Genomic DNA, 24,224 nt, shown 5'->3' with positions numbered 1-24,224 from the left:
AGTTGGTAGTCTCCGTCGGTTAATTTTTGTCCCACCAAAAAACTGTTTTTTTCTTGTTCGTTTTTTTTTCGCTGGTTTATTTTCGTGCCCTCCCCCATCCCACCCCATCCCGTCGCACAAAGCCACGAACCAGGGAGCGAGGCCCCCCTCGCTCTATTCGGAACCACGCCCCAGCTGCCACCGCGAATCCCTTCGTTGCCGCCGATCTATTCGCTGCGTCATTGGAAACCACGCCCTAGCCGCCATCGTGGATCCCTTTGCCGGCGCCGAGGTCCTGGAGGAGATGCCGCCGCCGCCTTCATTGCGGACCTTCAGGTCGCCGTCGAGATACACCGCCGAGGTCCGCAATCGACGCCGTCGAGGTCCGTGAGATCGGATCTCCGCCGGCGTCCCTTGCCGCTTCGTTCTCCTATCCCGCCGTCTGAGCTGTTGGGGTCCTCAGTAGGGTGGCTTTTGCTAGGCTGCCAAGTTATCGATCCATGGATGGGTCATGGGTGAGTGGCTGTGGATTTCAGGTCGTCGGCGGTGGCTCCGCAGACGCGGATGCTCCTGCACAGCACGGTGTCCATGGAGTCCCCTTGTCTGTCCAGGAACCGGCCGTCGTTCTGCACCCTCCCCTGCCCCGAATGCCGTCGCCGCTCCTCTCCGTGGCGTCTCTCCCTCGTCGCTGCTGTCCATGAGGATAAATGTATGTTCCTCCGTGTCGTCTCTCCCTTGTGGCTCCCTACGCTTACAGTGAGCCTTGAAAGGCTCGTGGCTCCATCTTTGCTGTGTCAGTAAATTCATTATCATGTTTAAGCTGGATGTGTGCTGATTGTAGAAATTGGGCAATGTGGGATCTCCTTTCGATCGGTGCCTTGGTGGGTCAGGAGTCTTCACTATTCTGGTCGTTTGCAGCCTGCACGATAGATTCATGTTTTGGGTTCTTTCCATGTTAGGATCACACTTTTTAGGTTGGTTGAAGTTGAATATTTGACCGATGTTTTGTTCCCTCATAATTATGCCTATCATTTTTCACATCGATAGAAAAGGAATGCCTGGCAGCTTTTGAGTAACTGAAGCAACATTTTGTGAGCTAACCGTATTGGAACTTTTGTGCGTAGCTTTCACGTTCTGTAGGCTAACTGTTGGTATGTTCAGTTAGATCGTGGCGCTTCGACGTGTCTGCACACTGTATCCTCATTCATAATTACGAGTCTTTTCCAGCATGGAAAGTTACATTTATATGACTCGAGGGACTGCTAAAGTATGCTCGATTTTCCTGTTGCCCCAAATACTCAGTGTACATCACTGCATTAATATTTCTTTGTTTGTTAGTAATACAGCATTGCATCCAATATTTAAGCATCTGCTATAACCGTGAGAATGTTTTATTGCTGTTATCATCTTGCAGGAATTTAGAACAATGGTTATTTGATGGTCTCATGCAACGGTGGTCTTCACCAAATGCGAGCTGCTGTAAGTATTGGAAATCTCTGTTCATTATTTTTGTAAGATGCTTGGCAACCGTTGACTCTTAATATTTGTTTCTTTTCTCTATGTTTTGTTCTATCAGATATGTGACATGGTTGTAATAGCTAGATATTTAAATGTCACTTTGGTTGTGCCAGAGTTGGATAAGACGTCTTTTTGGAACAACCCGAGGTACAGTTTGGCTCCTTGATATTATTTTCATTTGCCTTTTTTCTTGATCTGTTACTCGGCTTTTCCTTTGGTGTTGATCCATTCTGCACTGCAGTGAGTTCCAAGATATATTTGACGTCGAACATTTTATAACCTCCTTGCGAGACGAAGTTCGCATCTTAAGAGAGAACTGCCTCCAAGGGCAAAGCGAAGAGTTGAACTTGGCATGTTCCACTCAATGCCACCTATCAGTTGGTCTGATATCTCCTATTACCATAGTCAGGTATGCTTCATGGCACATTATGTTAAGGCTGTTTTGGAGCATAAAATTTATTGAATAAGCTAATAGTTGATTAAATTTGACCCAGATTCTTCCATTGATTCGGAAACACAAGGTTCTGCATTTGAATAGAACTGACGCTAGGCAACTGAGATGGTTTATCTATGGAGATTCAGCAACTGAGATGCCGAGTAAATTATGCCTCTCTGAGATTTACCGCCGAAATTGAAGATTTGGGCAAGCGTGTAATTAGAATACTTCGCCAAAATGGTCCTTTCTTGGTTCTTCCTTTACGTTACGAAATGGATATGCCGGCTTTCTCTGGTTGTACTCAAGGGTGCAGTAACGAAGAGTCAGAAGAGCTCACAAGAATGAGGTGAATATTTTGGTATTGTTATAATTTAATTCTTCTTAGGACAATACATGTTTGTAGAGTGGGTCTCTAAAACAATCAATTAGGCATGCTCTTACAACAGCTGTCAAACTATTGTTGGCTTTTTAGGTATGCTTATCCGTGGTGGAAAGAGAAAATCATTGACTCGGACTTGAAAAGAAGAGATGGCCTTTGCCCATTGACGCCCTTGTTCTCTGAGCATTGTACATCGATAGAAGTATGCAAATATACATCGCAGCTGGGGAAATATATGGTGGAAAACGCAGGATGGCAGCTCTCACATCAGCTTATCCGAATGTGGTATGGACACAGTGGACATGTTTAACTGTTTATCACACTTGCATTATATGGAATTTTCTCAGCTCTTCTTGTTCTCCTCCTTGCTAATTCATATTACTTTGACAATGATTTACAGGTGAGGAAAGATACAGTTCTGGAACCTTCTGATCTAATGCTCTTCCAGAACCATTCATCCCAAATGGCTGCATCGGATTACATGGTTTCTCTAGAAAGTGATATATTTGTTCCAACATATGATGGTAATATGGCTAAAGTTGTTGAGGTTCATCGCAGGTATGCATTGCATTTGGGTCATACATTTTGCATATTTTGTCTCTGTACCGCCCCAAAAAATATTAAGTTGTGTATTTATTCCAATGTGTTACTTACATGTCACATGCTGCACCCTCCCCTGCCCCGAACACCGTCGCCGCTCCTCTCCGTAAACACTTATGATCCCTATTGGGATGCTTAATAGCCTTTCCTGTATATGATCAAATTGCAAGTGACAATAACAGTTCCTGACCTGTGAACGACTGTTTTCATGACTTATCCATCTCACATGTCTTACCTTCTATCTATAGTTATCTATCAGTTCTTTCCACTTCCAAGGCAGATATATCTACAAGTAAATCTACGAGTTATTTGAAGTTCAAATGGAGTATTCTATATAATTTTTAGTATTATGCAGAGCTATTTATTTATTTAATTACGCCCTTTTGCTAGAGAGAGTGAAACTAAAAACTGTTGGGGAGCAGATTAGATTGGTACACCAATAGATAGTTATGTAGTTTTTAATCCGCAATGGTTCAAGAACCCGTACTCATTCCTTACTAATATTTACATGATATTTGATCTTTTAATTATCTTTTAAGCTACCACTTCATATAGATTGGAGAGCCTGATTTCACTCCATCCAGAAAAGGAGTATGCCATGATGCAGGAACTTTCTAACTGCTTCTCCTTTCTACTGATTCTTTTGATCTGAAATGTGTTTATTGAGCATGAGTTGTTGGCCCGTCAACTGACACAACAATGACGTAACTATATGAGGAACATTAATAAATCTGTGTAGATTATGGTCATAATCCTCATGTTGAGAAGCCAGTGTATAGAATTTGATTTAGGAGTTGAAAGTTACAACTCATGTTTCATACTGTTCTACTTGCCGCCATCATGGTTAATCATGATATTTTGAACTGCTCTGACAATTGCTTAACTTCTACATCTCTTACTTTTCAACTTGCTGCAATCTCTCCCCTAAGTCAAGGTGGCGTGATGGTTGGGTCCCTGATACGGAGATTTGTAGGGCCACGCAGTCCTATGGTGGTGGACGAGACTCTGATGTAGACATGTACAAGGGCGACGCTGGCTGCGAAGAGGAAGCGTAGGGTGGTGGAGGAGCAACACTACTGGTCGTCTTCTGTCTCACCGGCCTCCAGAACAACTAGGACAATGCTACGCCAACTGTAGCTTCCATGTTGTGATGTGATGTCTACCCCTAGCCTCCATGCTCCGGTGCGGTCCTCAGCACCGCCCCGCCTCCATGATGTCGTTTCTGCAGCCCCAGCACCACGGTACGCACACTCCTCATTCTCGTTAATCTGTCTCCATATTATTGATCGGTTGTTTAGCTTTATTTATGTTCTTAGCTCATTGCCTCTCGTTTGCAATGGCTTGCTTTTTTATTTTTATTTTGTGCAAGACATACATTCTGCCATGATTGATTTAGTTGATGAGTTGCTTCTCTTTGTAAGGGAGCGATTAGTGATTGAATCTCTGTGTCATGTTTCTTGATTATCCAATCTAATTTATCTTCAACTATGCATACATTGATCTGATTAAATTATGTCATCTAATTATGTAATAATTGATGGGTTGGCTCTATATAATATGATTATAAATTATTCTAATTTCTTACAGCTGAACAATACGTTATAATACACATTGGTCCTGCTTTAGTATCATTTTATCCAGTGTTCAAGAAAGCGTTTTTAAGCATCGCTTAAGCGCGCTTAAGCGCTGAGCGACAGCTAAACGCTTCGCTTTTGGCCTAGGCGCAACTTTTAGCGTTGAGCGGAAAAAAGCGTGATTTAGCGATCGATTAAGCGCTAAGCGCTGGCTGAGCGCGCTTAAGCGGCAGAAAAGCGAAGAAAGCGGGCCCAAAGGTCGCGGGAACTGAAATAGCCCACAGGCGGAAGGGGAAAAGGGGGGGGGGTATATAAGGCCTGGCCCAAAAGAGGCCTGTTCGGCTAGGGTTAGTGGGTTTCCAGGAGGGGAAAGAAGAGAGCATTGTGGCGGCTGCTTCTACTCTGCATCCAGTGGCGGCTCCTCTGGCGTTCTCCCCCCTCCTCAGCAGCTACTGGATCTAGACGCCGGCAGCTCCTCTCCTCCTGGACATCCACTACTACCAGTTCAGCTCCTCCTCCTGGCTGCTGCTGCAGCTGCCTGTGCTGCTACTTGGCTCCTGCCATTTATCTTATATGCTCATTCTAAGACAATATTATGCATTTTTGTTTGCTGTCTGAACCACTGAACCTCATCCTTATGCGTTATTTGCCTATTTGTTATGGTGTGTGAACCACTGAACCTCATACGTTATTTCAGATTTTCAGTTACTTATGTGCTATGCTACCTGTTTTCTTCTGCATATTATTGAAAACGGTCAAATTCTGGCCAATTTTTAAAAAACGCTTAATCCCGGTTAAGCTGCGCTTAAGCGGCCATTGCTCTAAGCTGTGGCCTTCCGCTCTGCTTACGCTTACCGCTTTCTTGAACATTGATTTTATCTTTCAAGAAGGAGCGGAGGCTCTTGTGCGGAACAAAGGATCAAGGGGATACTCCGGATTGAACGAGGTTATATTAAAGGTTATAATTTTTCACTTGCAATTTTGTGGTTCATTTTAGCTATCTACCAATAACAATTACAATCTTGATTTTTATGTGGTTCAGTTTTACCTAACTATCAGTAACATTACAGCCTTGATTACAGGGACAATGTTGTTTAATGGACACATTGTTTTCTATCGAAGACTTTTTAAAAGAGTGCTTATGACATGATAATCAAACGGGCTTCAACAGACGGATATGCACTTCCGTCAGGTAACATGTTTTGTGTTCGGTTTAATGCGAGCTTCAGAGGTACTCCCTCCGTCCCAAAATTCCTGTCTTAGATTTGTCTAAATACAGATGTATCAAGTCACGTTTTAGTATTAGGTACATCCGTATCTAGACAAATGTAAGACAAGAATTTTGGGACGGAGGGACTACCACTCAACACTTAATTCTGGTGTTATTAAGTGCTTCAGCAGACTACAATGTAGCATTTTTGTACAGATAGCAATGCACTATGAGTAATTAAGCTGGTGTGACCATCATTTATTGAAAATATGCTGCAACGTATGCATCTGCTTACCAGTTTTGTCCTTGGTTCTTACAAGGCCTGGCCTTCTTACTATCACTTACTGTTATTAAGCATTAGAAATCTACAAAGTTAGTTGTTTCTTGAAACTTTTAGAAGATAAGTTCACCACGTAGTGAACTTTATGAGATTTTAAGCTTTAAAAATAAGTTGCCCTTAGGTTCTGCCAGAATGATTGCTGCGGAGCTTTGAAACTCTACTGCCAAGCAAGGGGTTTTGCATGTCTACATTGACATAATTTCTACAGGGAGCTCCTTACCAGCTAGACAAGTAGACGGAATGCACCAACCTACTCACCAATTTATAGCTCCACGGGTTGAGAGCGCGCATGGCACCGGCTTGAGGATGAGCAGCAGCGGCCGCCCCTTGACGAACGGTGGCGAGTGAACGACGAGTGGTGGTGGCCTGAGCACCGGAGCATCACGATGGTGCTAATTCCTCCCTGTTTCTCCCTCATTTGATTGCAGGAGATTGTGTTTATACCTATCTCTCGTTTAATTGTATGCTCTTGAAGGTGGGAAGGGGCTCGGAGGTAAGGCCAAGCCATGGATGTTTTGCATTTTTACAATATGACATTGTCAATAACGGTTCAATTTTACACACATGGATTTGTATTGTGTTCTCAACTTTAGTATACACACATGGATATGTCTTTTATTTGTTATGACACTTCACATCAGCTCATGATTGGTGTGTTATTGTAGAGACTGAAATGAGATACTTATCTTATTTAGTCGTTTCCTTTTGCTTCCTGATTATCTTCTTTTAGTTGAGCATTGGGAAATGTTTAGTTTATTAGACGCTCTACGTCTATGTTCTACTTGCTACAATTAGTGTCTTTCCAACTTACCAAAGAGGGAACAATAACTATGTTATGTTACATGAAAATAGAACTTCTGTAGATTGTGAACCACCATTTAAGACCTGTACTATAAGGAGCAAATTAGCTATACATTCTGAAGAAATGCAGAGCTTTCTTGCTCTCTAATTAATGATGTGTATTAAATAGCATCAGGGCAATGATACTGTAATCGATGTTTTAGGTTTTGCCAATTGAACATTCAAATTTGTTGTTGTTCTGTTCGTCCATGATCGTTTTTATGCTTTGGGTTTGCAGATGTTAGCCTCCATTTGATGACGATTTATTTTTTAGTATAGTGCAATCAGTGTATCATGCCAAATCTCTCCTAGGCATAAATGATTTTCTTTCGGTATATTGTCCAAATGATTCAGCAGTGACATGTTCTTCCAATTGATCTATAAGTATTCGAAACATTAGTGTTTGATTTTTTAGGCTATAAAGGTGACAAGGAAGCTGAGACTAGCAGGATGTGCATCAAGAGATTTCCATTGGCAAGGTTCTACTATTCAACAGTAACATAACACACCATCATGTTCCCGGAAATATTCCATCCCACATAGAAATCTTGCGAATGCACATCATTCTTAATAATTAGATCGATTGTCACAGCAAAAGAAATGTTGAGCTTTCTGCATGTTTTCCTATTACCTTATTAAAGATCTCGATTTCTATGGTTTTAAGCACAAGATGGTAATTCGTATACGGTTGCCTCCTATAAGGTATAATTTTAAATCCATATTCGTCCAACATAGGAAGTTTTTATCCTATACATGAAGGAGCTGGTGCAGTGGTGGCAGTTATGAACAACACCCCAAACGGCGACGACGATGACCACGTGGAGATCAAGAGCATCAGCATCCTCTTGACGGGGCTCCTCACCATCGGCACCACCACAACTAGCAACAATGACGACCAACTAACAAGGCAGCTACCGAAGCATTGGAGCCTTTTTGTGAAGATAACAATCTCGAGGTCAAGAGTGATCCAGAGAAATGGGGAGACAGGGGGCCTGTAGAGGGAGGAAGAGAGAAACCGAGAGAGGGAAGGAGAGAGAGGGGGAGGGGGAGAGACCTTGCAGATACACCTTGCTAGGACAACCACATCATTAAAATTTAAAATGGGATTTGGTGGACACAATAACTTTTCATGTTGAATGCATTGTGGATACATGTTGAATGTGCCCGTTGGCACAAGTGTGTTGTTCCATATGGAAGTAGCTGCTGATTGAAGTAAAGTAGATCAATACTTGTGTCCTCAAAATTAGATTAGTAAATGTATTGGATTATTTGACTAGAAAAGTAGATCAATACCTGTATGTTTGTTGAGTAATCTGTGCTTTGAGGACTTGTTAATTTTTTAACTATGTGATCTGAACATGAATAATGTTAATTAAGTTTTATGGCTTTTATTTTTATTTTTGTGGTGAATTATGTGTTTTGTGGCAACAAGTTATTTTACTGATTCATCTGATTAGGCATGATGATCTGTCCTGCGGTACATTTTTTGCGTGGAATCAAAACAATGTAGGGAGAGCCACATTTTTGCGGTTCGGATTATCTGTAAGATGAAACAATCATGGCCATGCTTGAGCAGGAAACTATGGTTATGTTGTTGACTTGAGCACCAGCCAGGAGCAGATCTGCCTGACAAGGGGCTCATTAACTGCAGCCGGTTGGCCGCAACATCAGAAGTGTTTTGCGAGATGTCGTTGTGCATCGTCAAAGGGGTAGGGCGAGTTTGAATTTTTGTATTTTTGAACCTGCACTTGTCCTAACCTTGCTTGACTGAAGTTACAGGCTTTAACCTGAGAGGAAATGCCACAATGGTGGTCGGTGGATGCCATAAGCGAGGTTTGTTGTTAAGTTGATGTTTTCTAATGTGGTTCTTCTTTGGGGTGGATGGAGTAGCGGTGGGCCGGTTGTGGACTGAGTTGAGGCATTTTTCACCTTATACATGTAGCAACGCGTGGGCTATTTTGTTTTTTATTTTATACTTGATAAAAAATTGGTTTGTCCGGTTTACATGGTGGTTATTCTCCGTGACACATTTTAAGACCTTCGATGTGAAGTATTCTTGCTAATTACATATATTGCTTATGTAGAATGGGTATGAGTTGAGAAAGAAGTTTTTCTTATATTTGCTCAAATATCGTGCGAATTAAGCTAAAGACAACATTTTTTATATTGTGTGAGAATTTATTAAGCGCATCATGTAGATCTTAATTTGTAATAGATGCATACATCGTCAAATTGCCTTTTTATTATCAATTTACATTGCAAGTGAAGTGGACTTCAATTATTACCCAATTGTACCCGTGCTATCTTTTTTCTACATGTGAAATGTAACATGCGTATGTTTATATAACTTCAGTAAAATATTTTAAAAGTCTGTGGCAACGCACGGGCATTCTACTAGTATGTTCAATGCATGACTATTGTCTCTGCTAAATAAATACTAGTAGATCCTAAGAGACAAGAAATTAAGATTATTTTTGGTGCGCTACAAATGGGCTAGCAATCCAGGGGACGGGCCATCAACTGGTGACGAAAAACTTATTGGTCAAGCTTTGGTTAGCAGCACTTGTTGGTCTTCTGCAACTGTGTTTCAGTGCTGGAGTAATTATTGTTCTTGGAGCATGAAGTATTTGGAAGACCAGCAACAGCTTCATCTTTAATTAAGAGTTGGATTCTTTAATCAAGAGGCTAAAAACTGGTTATCCATTCTGCAAACTTTGGTCTAGCTTTGAAATTATGTGTGTGTGTGCGCGCGCGCGTGCGCGCAAATCTGGACATGCGTACAGTTTTCTCTTCGTTTAGCTGTTTCATTATCTAAAAGCTCAACTAAGAAAAATATGTATAAGCTTAAAGCAATAGAAACCAGCTTCTACTTAACTTCCCACAGGAGTGTCGGTACGGAGAAGCATTAAAAATGTCAATTCTCCATTTGTTATTAGTTCATTATTACAAACATCAGGGACGACACACCTCGAATATCTATGAGAGAATTCCTTATTTGGCCCTATTTGAAAATGGGCTTCCTTATTTGGCCATAAAAAGAAAATATTTTTTTCCATATTTGACCCTCTATCTAAATTTTATTCTTTCTATGGCATTTCGATCCAACGCGTTAAGTGGCACGTGAATAGACAGTTTTGCCCTTAGGTTCAGAAAAACCAAAAACTGTTTGAACCAATCTAAAGAAACTTAAAAGAAAAAAGAGGTTGTATATATGGACCCTTACCTGGTCCGAAATTGTCCACACCTAGCTCGCCTGCTTCTAGTAGCACCTAGTGCCTATACGCACCAGTGCCGCCAGCCCCAACAATTAGCTACCGCGCCCACCTCCGCCCTTCCCGCTCACAGCCGCGCCCACCGCCTCTCCCCTTCGTCCTTGTTCTCCCTACCATTGTCGCTCCGGGTTCCCCCTCCCGGGCCCAAATGCTCTAGGCACTTCTGGTCACATACTACATGAGGGTAAAACAGACTTTTCATGTGCCAGTTGGATGGAAAAATGGATCTAAATGCCCTAGGCACTTTTGGTCACATACTACAGCAGGGTAAAACAGACTTTTCATGTGCCAGTTGGATGGAAAAATGGATCTAAATGCCCTAGGCACTTTTGGTCACATACTACAGCAGGGTAAAACAGACTTTTCATGTGCCAGTTGGATGGAAAAATGGATCTAAATGTCATATATAAGGAAACACCAAACCTCTTCCCCGTTTCCTCTTCTAGATCTTAGCAAACCTCTTCTCCGTTTTCTCTTTCAGATCTCGCCAGCGTCGCCATTCCCAAATCGAAAACCCCATGGCGGCAACTCGTCGGCGAAGCCTGTGTCCCTTCCGGATGAAGATGATCTCCTCTAGGAGATCCTCGGAGGTGGCGCCTGAGTCTCACGAAGAGGATCTCGCCCGCCCCGCGGCGCACGCATCCTCCCTCCAGCATGCCTCATCGAAGGCGCTGGCCTCCCCGCTTGAAGACGACGATCTCCTTCGGGAGATCCTCCTCCGCCTCGCGCCGCAACCATCCTCCCTCCCACGTGCCTTTGCTGTCTGCAAGCGATGGCGAGGCCTCCTCACCGACCCCAGGTTCCTCCGCCGCTACTATGCCCACCACCACAAGCCTCCCCTCCTTGGTGTCTTTGAGACTCGCAGCGGGAAGAACCCCTTTATTTCAACTTTGGACTCTCCCGACCGCATCCCCCCCGAGCGATTCGACCTACAACGTCACATCAACTTCCCTAAAAGTGTGCTTGATTGCCGCCATGGCCGCGTCCTCGTCAAATACTGGATGCGGGAAGACCTCGTTGTGTGTGATCCCATCACCAGTGAGAAGCACCACATGTCTGTTCTATCGAAATTCAAGGGGGTATTCATTAGCGGGGCGGTGCTTTGCGCTGCCGGTGACCAGGGCCATGTGCACGGTGGCTGCCACTCCAGTCCTATAAAAGTTGTCTTGGTGTCCACCACAAAAGATGCTAGAGCCCTAGCCTGTGTTTACTCCTCGGAGACTGGCGTATGGGACAATCTGATCTCAACATCAACTCCATGTCAGCTTTTTGTTGGTCGTTTTTCTGGGACCCTCATTGGTAAGGCCCTTTATTGGCCGCTTTTTACCCCTGAGAAGGGCATACTGGAGTTTAATTTGGAAGAGCAGAGCCTAGCTGTGATTAAGGGGCCTCCTTTGACAAACGATTTCGACATGGGCAACATTTGGATCATTCAAGCTGAGGGTGGTGGTGTTGGCTTAGCCGTATTGTCTTACCCTTTCTTCCAAATGTGGCAAAGGGACGTCAATTTTCATGGTGTTGCCACATGGGTCCTGCAAAAGACCTTTGAAATACATAGCATTCTTGGTCTCCCTCCCCATATTGGAAGAGGGACAGGAGCGAGAAAAACTATAGTGGGATATTCTGAGGATGCTGATGTAGTTTTCATACTTGTGGGTGATAGTCTATGCATGGTTCAACTTAAATCGATGCAATGCAAGAGACTTTGTGAAACCAATCATTCGGTTTGCTACTATCCTCTCACGAGCTTCTATGTACCAGGTGATTTTTCATCCATGGGCATTATATTGTAGGAGTGACTTAATCCAGTTATTTTCCCTACATGGTTAGTTGATGAACATGTTCTGTAAGTGACGAGTACATCCGTAGCAGGCGAGAAATAATTGCATTTCTTGTGTCTCTAATTAGGCTATATTTAATTCAAACTGAATACCCAAGATCACATTTTTCGCTAGAGTTTGTTAGCCATATTTTTATTTTGTCTCCTTGACATAGCGAGGGATGACTTTTACATGAGCGAAATTCTAGACAATATATTTTATGAGTCATGAGGTAGCTACTTATACTTTGGAATATCTCTTGTGTTTTACAACAGATGTGATGTTGTTTACTATTGTTAATTAGTAACTTGCCAAGTTACATAACCTTGTCTTATACCTAACTAAAGTCGGTTAAAAAGTCTATGGAAAGAGGACGCAACGATTCGGTGCTCGAACTCAGATGCTCCCGAAATCATCGACGTCCGTTCGTGACTTGGGATTCGAACAATTGGGTCTGACCAATGAAAAAAATAGCGCGCTACAGCAAAATAGCGGCGACCTCAAAATATGCTATTAGCGTGCTATATCGCGCTATAGCGTGCTATTAGCGAGACATTGTACACCAATATATTTAGCGAGGCAATTCTCAATACGCTATAGTGTGCTATTAGCGACGCTATAGCGCGCTATTTTTTCCAGTGGGTCTGACACGCCTGAACGGAAACACTGGTAAAGAATCGTACGATCGCTATACTGTATGGAATAGGGCCGGTTTCGTGGGCCCAAATAGTATGGGCGTACGCCCCGCCGCGCGTGGACGTCCTGGTCCGTGGACCAGAACGTTGCCTTTTGTGCTGACCCACGGATCAGATTACGACCTCCCTCAATACGTTAGGGCCTCCGGCGGCTGCGCGTTGCCCCGGCGACTCCGGGTCCGGGATGGAAGATGTGGGGCTTGAGTTCTTGTTGGATGCCGTCGACTGGTTAGTGCACCTATCCTCTCTAGAGATCTGCAGTTTCTGAGATTTGTTGTTCAGTGGGCACACCGGAGAAGAAAGCTGACGCCGAGACCGGCCGTCGCCCATGGCCATGTGTTGTAGGTTCCCACTATGGGAGGAATTCACCGACAGCCTTGAACATCCAGGTCCGCTCCCTCTGGCATAGTTAACGCCAGGTCAAGCCAACCCTGGCGTGCCGGCGGATTCAAATGCCGGTTCTGGATGGGGCAGCAAGTTTGGTGGCGTTGGCCCGGAGAAGGCAGAGGGCGGCATGCGCCAGCAACGGGAGGCATCTCCCACTGGGTCTGCGCAGTCAACTGACAGGGTCAACCCAGAGGCGCCCGGATGGACAAAGAGGTATGCATCGAATTCTTTTCCTGGTTAACTGTATTTGTTCGAAGTGGCTAGATGTTGATTTGCTCGGCGATGGCCTGGTTGATATGGTCTAGTTTTAGTCTGGACGATTGCGACCTGAGGATATGGTTTAGTTAACTTAACACTGAGAGTTGTTTTCTAAATAATTTATCATTCAGGTTTGTCAGATGCAGTGCCTCGTGCCTCAGTTTCTTCAGTTTGTGTTTTGCTATCCTGTGTTGATTGAGAGACAGCTTGGCCAGCCTGTTGTTGATTTTTAGATCCTTCAACTGCCTGCATTCTTTCCTTGACTGGTGAAGGTTGTATATCTCTAGGTGTTATTGAGGTGTCCGGGTTTCTAGTTCAACTGGGGCATTACTGTTTTAACTTTCATAGGAAGTAGTTTCTCTGACTTGGTGAGATAAGCATCGGGGCTAGATTCTTGTATTTCCTCTGAAGGAAGTTTAGCATTTGAACTCAGGGGCTCTCGCAGGTTTGCTTGTGATACATTGGTTTGATCAGCATTAGCATCATCTTTCCTTGATACAACAGAGGGAGAAAACTGTGAAGAACGATTTGAATCTTGATCTGCAGTAAATCAATGATCAGTGTTATAACAGTGTAAAAGACGATTAATTTCTATAGCACAAAAAATGCCTGATGTAAAATTGTCAAGTAAATGGTGCATCAGAAGAACAGATTATTTAGTGGAGTAAATTTAATAATTTGTGTTTAGTAACTGAAGATGTACTGAATGGTATACTTCATTGTGATAGATTTCTAACTTTTTTTGTTGAATTCAATTTCAGTTCATGTTCCCAGTGCTCTTCATGGATGTAGGACCCAGATAAGCTCAGCGCCTAGTCGTCGTTAGTTTTCCGTTAGAAAAATTGCAGGCATGCGGGTCCGATGTGACAGCCCATGGACATGTATTGAATTTGTAATTCGAGACCTAAGCAGACTAAGTAAATGTGTGGTTCTATGGGCAGATTACCGTCTATCTGAATTCGGAATATTATAGTTAGTGTTGGTAATTCGGTCTCTTGCTTTAGGTAACCAACTTGCGTGCCTGTGTTTAAGGGACAAAAATCCCTGACTGAATTTGAGAGTTTCATTGCTGTGGGTGACAGAAATTAGGCCATTTCTTTGCAGCAATTACCACGCATGTTTGGCGCAAACTTTGATGAGTTGTCTGAATTTGCAGTGTTATAACCAGTGGTGATTTGGTGTCTTGCTTTAGATAATCCGATTTGTGTTTATTGGGCTATTCCTGTGCAGCAAAGTGTTGTGAGTTTTTGTCAAAAACTATGATGAGCTATCTGAATTCCCAATGTTACTACTAGTGGTGCTGATGGGGTCTCAACTTTATGTAAGCGACTTGTGTATAAGGGACAGAAATCGGTCACTGAATTTTGAAGTACCACTGCGACGGGGATAAGTTTGTGTAGGTTTTGGGTGTCGGAGACGACCGGCGTGAGACGGATCAGCCGGCAAGCTAAATGACTGGGTCGTGACCGCAAAAGCTGTTCCGCCTCTACCCAGCTGTCGTCTCATTTAATGCGCCCACAAGCTGGCTTTATTTGCCTACAATACCTCTGCTATACAGGCAGAAAAACATCAACCAGCACAGATCCACATGTTAGCGAATGGTGATGATTTCAGGAGCATCTGAGCCTGGGCTCCGAATTGAATATCCGATGGAAAGTGACCTACTTTGCTCAAGTTAGCTCATGTATGTAACTGACTCAGTGTTCCCTTTTCTTATCCATTTGTCTTCTCATTGGAACTGTTGTTAATTGTTTGAATTTTTATTATTCTAGGCACATCCATCGGATCTAATGGAGAAAATGATGCATGAATATAGAGGATGATTGTCTTGTTTGATGTGCTAATGTGCTGAAGCAATTCAACAGGTAAGAAGGTCTTCTGAATATAGCTTCTGAGACTTGGACTGTTTGTTCTTTTTCTATGAAAACATTCGTTTGCACACGTGGGTAGCATGCACTCACAAATTATGATCCATTTGCATGGGCTTGCGTAATTTATATCCAGGTGATGAATACAATGTTTGTGTTGAAATTATCTGTATTTGTGTGCCTATCTGGACGTGCATAGAGTTCTCTGTTTGTTTAGTTTTTTCATAATCTAAAACCTGAAATCAATGGATTGCCCCCCTTCTTTTTTGGCTGGGACTTAGGCAGACCGTGCTCCAGTGAAGCCCTAAAAAACTTAATGGTCAATTTTGTTATTGGTTTATTGCAAACATCAAGTATTCAACTCCCCCACCCTAAAAAATTATAGTGTCAAGTATTTTTTTTATCATCAGTATTCCTAGGAGATTTATCCAGGACTATGATATACTATAGTGCTCTTCTTTATATTGTTGGACTAACAATGAGTTTGTTCCTCCAGATGAAGGAATGGCTGCTGCAGTTCTCACCGAGTTTGTTCCATTGCATCAATATGGCCAGCACTATTTATATGTTGTCTGAAAAGAAAAAACTTCTCATGCTAGTCTAGCCCAGTTTCTACTGTAGGAAGATGCTTCTGAATACCTAATCCAGGGAATTTCAGCTTATCCTAGTGTTATTTGAAGTCAAATTTCTTTTCCAGTGTTGTTTGAAATCAAATTTCTTTCTTCATATGCTTGTGCTTGAAAGTTCTTCTCTTCGGCAATGTGTGTTTCAGACCCAAGTATCACCTCAACTTATATGTTAGTGAGTTTCTGTATTCTTCTCGGTTGTTGTATGAAAAGGCTGTCATTAAACTCGATGTATTGTGTGGCATTGGGAGTTTCAGCCATAAGTATGACCTATACTTATATTTTTGTGTTTTCTTTTCAGCTGTGGTTTGAAAAGCATGTCATTGCTGTCGATCTAAAGTGACCATGATCCACTTATGCTCTGTTTATTCTCGAGATTAATAGCAGGAAATTATTGTGGGCAAGTTTGGGCCTGCCTAGCTACTTGAAAGAAAATGGTTTTTTGGTCTGAACTAACTGAATGCCAGGAAATCCCAGTACTTTGCTATCCTGAGAGTGAGATAGCTACTGCTGTCTAGTACTTCATTATAGTTCGTTCATATGAGCCAGAGGACTCCGTTCATATGAGCACTGGACGACAGCGGGCCTACAATCGTGGGGTTTGCATTCTTAGATGTAATTCTCAGTGTGATGTTGCATATTAGTTGGAGATTAACATGGGAATGCCAGTGACAGTAAGAATAGAACCAACACTGTTGCATGCATCTCAGCTGGAATTTCCCCGCTTCCATGTGTCAACACCGTAGGAGGTTGCATCCACAGTCGAAACGAGTTCCTCCGCGAACTAGTTCATATACACCAGTACAAAAGTTTTAATAAGCAGTTAAAGATCAGCAGCAGCTGAAGGATAAGATTACAGACCAAGTACTCTGAATTCCTTAGACCATGCTTCCTCTCTGTTTCCATTACAAGCACCCATAGTGCACATATTAGATCGCCTGCTATATTCATGCTAACAATGTTTGCACAGAACTGCAAATATAACTCCAAATTTTGCAAGCAATAACTCACCTAATAATATTTCCAAATAATACAGGCCATCCAGGAAGAATACATGATTGTGCAATAAGAAGTTCACAGGAATCAGAACACACATGGTAGATTAATAACATACTCGCTACAGCTATGACCATTACTTCAGCTTTTCAGCCTTTCAGGAGCAAATTGCATCACCTCATGTATTACATCACACATATTTTTTTCAGTCATCCTCCTCGGAGATTTCAGTCAACTCAGACGATAAATGGTAAGTATCATCAGTATGAATGTGCCCTTCGTCACAAAAGAATGGCCTGGAAGGCATTTGCAAGCTGTTGGCACCACCTTCAAGCATCTCTATAACCTCGCTCATTGTCGGGCGATCATGGGACTTCATCTGAATGCACCACAGTCCAATGATGCATAGCTTTTTCTCCAACTCATGCATGTCATCAACAATAGATATCTCACCCGCTTCCTGCTCAGTCAGACGGTCATACACCCACGATGGGTAATATGCTTGGCTTGAGTTCGGTGCATCTGGATCTGCATTCCGCCTTCCTCCTGCCATCTCCAGCAGCAGCATTCCAAAACTGTAAACATCGGACTTGCTTGATATGACACCAAAGCCCCGAGATATCATCTCAGGAGCAATGTACCCAACGGTTCCTCGTAAGGCACTTAATGGCACAAAATTGTCGCCCCTTGGGCACAGCTTGGCAAGACCAAAATCAGCAACTTTGGGGGTGAAATTGCTGTCAAGAAGGATGTTGTGCTGTTTGATGTCAAAGTGTAGAATCTGCATATCGCATCCCTCATGCAAGTAGTTGATTCCACTGGCAATGCCCAGAGCAATCTCATTGAGCTTGTCCAAGGAGAAACACTTCTCATCCGAGAAGATGTACTTGTCAAGAGAACCTCGAGGCATGTACTCGTAGACCAGTCCCCTCTTCATTTCCTCTGAGCAGAACCCGACCAAACGGACCACATTGACATGGTGTATCCTGCCAATGGTGGAGACCTCACTGATGAAATCCTCTGCGTTACAGTTCGAGTTACCTGCTAGCATCTTGACAGCGACATGGACATCGCCTGGGAGCAGTACGCCCTTGTACACAGAGCCATACCCCCCTTGCCCCAATTTATCTCTAAAGTGGCCTGTGATTGCGGTGATATCGGTATAGGCGTACCTCATCGGACCGAGCATTTGCTGCATTCGGAGAAACTTCTCAACTGCATCAATTGTTATCCTTGTTTTCCAATACTTCTGGGCAAGGAAGATCAATACAGACAGGGGCGCCAACAAAAACCTGCATAGTACTGCCCAAACAAGCCAGCAGGCATATGCAAGTTAGCCAAACATTTGGGCATATGTCCACAAAATTGTAGCTGCGATTATCAAAGGCAGGCAAAAATAATAATCTAGAGCACACATCTAAATATGTGTCAGTTTGTATTAGAAAAAAAAATACTGAACAGGGATGAGATCTCACAAGACACAACCAAAACCGAGACTAAACAACCAAAACAAACTACCGAAATAAGACCTATGTTAAACTTATCTAAAATAAAAAGAAAGAAAAAGGCAAAAGGCAAGCAAGTAATTCTCACATACCGATGAGGAACTTGGGGATATCAATAGCGGATATTATCGCTTTAACAACTGCAATGAAGATCATGCTGTCGGTGTTTTCAGCTATGCATTTTAAGAAATGTGTCTCGCCCCAGAAAAAGGTACGAGTCCAGTTGAGGATGTTTGCACCGGATATTTGCTGCTTGTAGTAGCTGCAAGGCACACCATCATAAAGAACATGGATTTAAGAGGGGGGAAATAGTTTCTAAGATACATTAAATTGCACTTTCCACCACCTAATTAATCCTACCAGTATAGAAGACCAGAGTTTTGTTTTCTTTGCACATAACAGCATCTAATTCAGCTACGTGTTTCAACTTTAAAAATAGACATGATCAGACATGTGCCCTGACAACCTGCAGATCACACAAATGAGTGATGTGGCAGGTCTGGTGTGTCAGACAGCAGATTTCATCGGGCCAGCTTCAGAAAAACTAGGCAAACTACAATAATAGTTGAATCAGGCCATGTACAACGCAAGGTGCTTAGAGAAATAAACTAGTGTTTCTTTAAGCACTGGTGCTTATTTGTAAAGGGTGGACGCTTAATTAGGCACCCCTTCTGTAGAAATAGGCATTGGTGGTTCAGAAAAACCCAGTTTATTTTTCTAAGCATCTCCCTAAGCACCTAGCATTGTACAAGGCCTCACATGGTGTCATGTACAAAGAAAACCAACCACTCGTGTTTTCTTGCAAATGGTGTCAAATTAGGTGTCGGAAAGTGCATTTTACTTTAGACAATTATAAGAAGACGAAGAATTCACCTGGTTGAATTGTTCAGGCATATATTGATGGCTTCATAGACAGAAGGCCAACCTGGATCCGCATGCATTTCAGGAAACTGAACAGAAAAGCCTCTCCTTATGAATTGCATGATATCTGCATAACTTGCATTCTGCTGTAGCCTGGTGGTATACGAACCAAAGGGACGCATGGCCAAATATCCACAAAAAGGTTCAAGATCTTCAACAATGCAGCCTCTATAATTAGCCACCAAAACATAAAAATGTGAATTCTTCGCATTAAGGCAAGCAATGGGCATGTACTGACTGTTATGCGTTACAGCTCGAGAGCAATTAACAAAGCATGCCCAGTTGTCGCTATTAGTGGTCAAATCACAAAAGCCTTGTGAATCGGTTAGGCAGCTTTCCTCCCCATAGCCTAAGTAAGGAAGAGAACAGCTACTATTGACATCCAAGCTGGCATCCACGACCCAGAAGGACGAATCGGTGTAGTTGATGCCAGTCACATAGTATGTTCCTGAGTTGATGTAAATTGTAGCCTTGCTACTGCTACAACCCAGCTCATATGCTCCAACACAGCAGTTGAGAGGATCACCTCTCCGGCAGAAAGGATACGATATGTTTTGCAGATGTCCACAGGAGAATTGTGCGCACACATCTCCTCCTTGGACTTCTGCTACAAAAACTGCAAGTGAAGAGAAGATAGATAAGGCCTGCAGGGTAACTGAACGATGAAATCCACCAGGGCTCGCCATGATAGATGGCAAGATGCACGAATACTCTCACAAGGGACTGAAGGGAGTCGATACTCTATCCTAGTTGTGCAGAAGATTACTTAGTTAACTAAGGCTGCAAGGAAGTGGATATTCATGGTCCATCTTCTGCCCTTATCTACAGCCTACAGGCTACAGCACATACTTGGTACGAATTCACTTTCTCTAGAGGTGACAATGACAGCATACTACAGTTTCCACACGGTGCCCCTTGCCACACGGCGACTTGCACCATAATTAATGATTCATTTTCTCTAGAGGTGACAATGAAAGCATACTACAGTTTCCACGCGGTGCCCCTTGCCACACGGCGAATTGCACCAAAATCAATGCTCATGTGACAGGAGTAGACTAGACTGAGTCTACATTCACAGTTCATATGTACTCCATAGGCACATAGCCACCAGTATAGCACGACTAATTGCCATCTACTGACAAGGGATTTTGTCTAGAACAAGAAGACTCCTAATAGATAAGGAGTGAGTGGTGTTTTATGTACTTGCCACATCTTGCTTTCCTTCATCTCCCTAAGGTGTACCCTGCATGATAGGGATACTATTGACTTTGTTGGTCTATACAAGTGGGAAGGGGAAGATTTTTTGGAATGCAGCTGGACGAAAGTATTGCTGCTGACTGGACAGGAATGGACTGCAGACAAGTCTGCAGTCAGCACTCCAAACCATTAAAATGGAAGAACTTCCACCATGATAATATACCCACACAGCTATCACTACAGCACAACTCCGATTGCAATTTGAAGCTAAGCAGTATCTGCTGCTTTTCTGTACTTGAAACACCTTGATTGCCTTCATTTCCTTCCTCTTCCTCTCCATCTCAGCAAGATGAGTAAATTTCTTGTAAAAGCTCTCCTGCTGCTGTCTCTTGTCAGCTATGGAACCAACTTGGCCACATCATGGAGTGATAAAGATTTCTTCAGATACTGCCTGCCATCGCGGTGCAGCAAAGATGGGCCTGAGGTCAGGTTCCCGCTCCGGCTTGAACCCAGCAGTTTACCTTCATCATGTGGCACAACATACATTGAGCTAGCATGCCGTGGTCATGAAACCATCCTTGTTCACCCGGTTTTTGGTCCATGCAAAGTGACAGCCATAGATTATAGACGTGCTTCCATGAATATCTTGCCGCTTGTATACTCGTCTCCTTGTCCACTTGGGGAGATCTTCTCCAAAAGCATACAATTACCAGTTTCTGCCAGTGCAGACTACCTGGAAGAATATACAGAACATGCAACCCTGGTATGCTGCTCCAGAGTGTTCACACCACGCATATGGGCTGTCGGTAGCATTGCTGGGCCAATCCCCTGCCTTAGCAATTCAACCCACCTCTCGTATTTGGTGGATGCTTACGTGTCCATGTCTGTGCTTCCATTGGAATGCAAGGTCGTCTCAGATGACAGCATTCAGATACCCATACCCGCAGATGGATATGGAACAGTAGACCAGTTAACATTCAAGGTACATGCAGACAGGATCATCAATTTTGCTGACATGACGCTGAGTTGGCTTCTTCACGAGAATTGCCAAACATGTGAACACCATGGGTGGCACTGTGGATTCAGCTCACAAAGGAACGAAGCGTTCTGCGAGGATAACCCTGACGGTATCATCTCCAACTGGTTATTTTGTAACTAAGTTTTCAATACTGTTCAGAGTTTTACAGTTTTTATCTTAGAATTCACTCATTCTACAATTCAATGTATTTGAAATATGCACATGACTTTCTATCATTTTCTCTCTTCAAAATAGCACCAGAAATCATTTAAGTAGCTATAGCTTGCATTGAGCAATCACATTGAGGCATCGAATTCTCATAAAAAGAACATCTTATAAACAATTAAGGAGTAATAAGGTATGTTTTCTTCATCCATCAGGCAGACACTGGCCTTAAAAAACCTCAAAAATCTCTCATTGTTGTTCAATCTATATTAGTATGAGATACTGATACCGCATTGCTACAAAAAGAACCCAAAGAATAAATTCTAAATAAGGAAGGAAAATAGAAGCGAGTGTAGACATGATTTTTATCATCAAAGATAATAAAGTTTAATTAGTGCAATAAGAAATTACCAATCCACATTAACCTGCCTCATACCCAATTGGCCATAATGACGGGCTAAATCATCCAATAAGACTAGTCTGATACCACTGTTCTTCTCAATCAGGGCCAAGTGCTCTCAAATTCATTTATGAAGCCTCACATTCTGGCTACTGACCCAACCCTTGCCCAGCTATCCGAGAGGCACATTACAAATCGAGGCTGAAATCCAGGGAACCCAAAAGACATCATCCTCTGTAATATACAATATCAGCAAGAAGCCACAGGTCCAGACACCGCATTAGAGGCAAAACGAATAATCAAATAACAAGAACACACATAATAGAGACAAAGAGATTGCATAAACAAGAACAAGAAAAATAACTTGCTTCAAGTTGTTATCCGCAACATAGATCATTTGGTTGAGGGCTGCATTTCATTCTGTACTAGAATCATGGGCAACCTCCTTACCTAAGCCTAGTGTAAAGCTTGCAACGTATCTTTATCCCGAACATTTTTTCTCTTTCGTAATAAGGAGGCAGTGTTCTCCAATATTCTTCAAAAAATAATCATATCCCACAAGGACGACTCTATTGTATAATCATATCTAGGGTAATGTACTAAAACAATCTGGCGGTTCTACAACTGTCTTCAGGAAACATAGTTCCTTTTTTTTTCCTGACCATTAACCAAATCTCCTTTTCGTCTTTCTTCTTTGCAGAAATCCCATTATCTTCTTTGCTATTTGCAGGCTCAAGTATCAAAGTTGTTGCAGGTACTGCTTCGAAAAAGTTTTTTTGTACCTCCAAAGACCAATTGTTTTTCCACTACGACTCATATTGTTGGCTACTCTGATACTAACATCATCCTATCCCAACAAAAAGACTAAGTAATGACAAGATACAATATGCTGATTAACTATTTTGTTTTTATCCAGCTACATCATCGGCGATTACGTTTGTTATACTTTTGTTGATGGCAGTCACTGTAGTTTATCCTTCACTAAAGACAAGATACAATGAAGAGGTGCATCTGAAGGTTGAAATGTTTCTCAGGACATATGGCACATCGAAACCCACAAGGTACACTTTCCCTGAAGTTAAGAAGATAGCTAAGCGGTTCAAGGATAAACTAGGCCAGGGTGGATTTGGAAGTGTATACAAAGGCGAGCTACGAAATGGAGTTCCCGTGGCAGTCAAAATGCTAGAGAGCTCTACAGAAGAGGGAGAGGAATTTATCAATGAAGTTGCAACCATTGGACTAATCCACCATACAAATATCGTCCGCCTCCTGGGATTTTGCTCTGAAGGAACGAGACGGGCTCTTATCTACGAATTCATGCCTAACGAGTCACTGGAGAAATACATATTCTCACACGTTTCTAATATCTCTCGGCAACTCTTAGTACCAGACAAAATGCTAGATATTGCTTTAGGCATTGCTCGAGGAATGGAATACCTGCATCAAGGCTGCAACCAGCGCATTCTCCACTTTGACATCAAGCCACACAACATCTTGCTGGACTACAACTTCAAGCCGAAGATCTCGAACTTTGGCCTTGCAAAGTTGTGTGCAAGGGACCAAAGCATCATTACCTTAACTGCAGCAAGAGGCATAATGGGATACATCGCACCCGAGCTATACTCTCGGAACTTTGGAGGGGTGTCGTACAAGTCAGATGTGTACAGTTTCGGCATGCTGGTGTTGGAAATGGTGAGCGGAAGGAGGAACTCAGACCCAAGTGTGGAGAACTAGCACGAGGTATACCTCCCAGAGTGGATCTATGGGAGAGTAATCACTGGGCAGGAATTGGGGCTTACTTTGGAAATGACAGAAGAAGACAAAGAAAAGATGAGAAAGATGACTACTGTGGCACTGTGGTGCATCCAATGGAACCCAAATAATCGGCCGTCGATGACGAAGGTAGTAAACATGTTAACGGGGAGATTGCAGAATCTGCAGATTCCCCCTAAGCCCTTTGTCTCAGTCTGAAAATAGTCCTTGCCATAAAACATGAAGAACGTATCACCATAGTCAGCGTATTGCATTGTGATGCATCGCACTAGTATGTAGTAGAATATTTGGTTATCTACTCAACTATATAGAAGCGGTTCGTCTCTGTAGCTTATAAGACATCTTCATGTAATGCAACTATATTAAGTAGAAACATATGCCACTGGACTTCATTTGCAATGTTACTATTGACTTATTAGAACCTGTAAGATTGATTTATTCTGTCAC

At 42.7% G+C, this 24,224-nt stretch overlaps 2 protein-coding genes, 1 long non-coding RNA gene and 1 pseudogene across 8 annotated transcripts in view; 3 read left to right on the top strand and 1 right to left on the bottom strand.

The window, feature by feature from the left end:
• The first annotated feature begins 121 nt into the window (after positions 1–121).
• LOC123077070 (rhamnogalacturonan I rhamnosyltransferase 1-like) lies at positions 122–8,273 on the top strand (annotated as a pseudogene).
• Positions 8,274–12,751: 4,478 nt separating this feature from the next.
• Positions 12,752–16,212, top strand: LOC123077071 (uncharacterized). Its single transcript, XR_006436367.1, has 5 exons — positions 12,752–12,891; positions 13,009–13,263; positions 14,070–14,992; positions 15,081–15,173; positions 15,673–16,212. It is a non-coding gene; the product is annotated as an uncharacterized lncRNA (long non-coding RNA).
• A 373-nt stretch (positions 16,213–16,585) lies between these two features.
• The window catches only part of LOC123077068 (rust resistance kinase Lr10-like), an 8,619-nt gene continuing 980 nt past the window's right edge, over positions 16,586–24,224 (bottom strand). The window contains exons 1-4 of one of the 6 annotated variants that reach the window (XM_044499270.1): positions 19,177–20,660; positions 18,396–18,565; positions 17,971–18,100; positions 16,586–17,784 (exon numbers count right to left, since the gene is read on the bottom strand). In XM_044499270.1, coding sequence (XP_044355205.1) covers positions 17,004–17,784; positions 17,971–18,100; positions 18,396–18,565; positions 19,177–19,910 — 1,815 coding nt within the window. In that variant the 5' untranslated portion in view covers positions 19,911–20,660 and the 3' untranslated portion in view covers positions 16,586–17,003. Of the gene's footprint in view, positions 18,101–18,395; positions 18,566–19,176; positions 20,661–22,015; positions 22,239–24,224 lie in introns of those variants that run through there. The other 5 variants (XM_044499273.1, XM_044499272.1, XM_044499269.1 and 2 more) reach the window with 5 other exon arrangements.
• LOC123077069 (rust resistance kinase Lr10-like) lies at positions 20,771–23,891 on the top strand. The gene is made up of 3 exons (XM_044499276.1): positions 20,771–21,548; positions 22,705–22,758; positions 22,921–23,891. Exons 1-3 carry the CDS (start codon positions 20,771–20,773, stop codon positions 23,736–23,738), a joined length of 1,650 nt encoding a protein of 549 aa, XP_044355211.1. The 3' UTR covers positions 23,739–23,891.

This window comes from Triticum aestivum, chromosome 3D (genome assembly GCF_018294505.1).
Source record: "Triticum aestivum cultivar Chinese Spring chromosome 3D, IWGSC CS RefSeq v2.1, whole genome shotgun sequence".
Lineage (NCBI taxonomy): Eukaryota > Viridiplantae > Streptophyta > Magnoliopsida > Poales > Poaceae > Triticum > Triticum aestivum.
Note: the sequence above shows the minus strand (reverse complement) of the source record. Positions and strands in the feature narration are given on the sequence as shown.

Excerpts from the sequence above, each read along its gene's own strand:
- LOC123077069 (XM_044499276.1), top strand. The coding sequence starts at position 20,771 with ATGAGTAAATTTCTTGTAAAAGCTCTCCTGCTGCTGTCTCTTGTCAGC. Across the intron at positions 21,549-22,704 it reads CTGCGAGGATAACCCTGACG|AAATCCCATTATCTTCTTTG; the intron begins GTATCATCTCCA and ends TCTTCTTTGCAG. Across the intron at positions 22,759-22,920 it reads AAGTATCAAAGTTGTTGCAG|CTACATCATCGGCGATTACG; the intron begins GTACTGCTTCGA and ends GTTTTTATCCAG.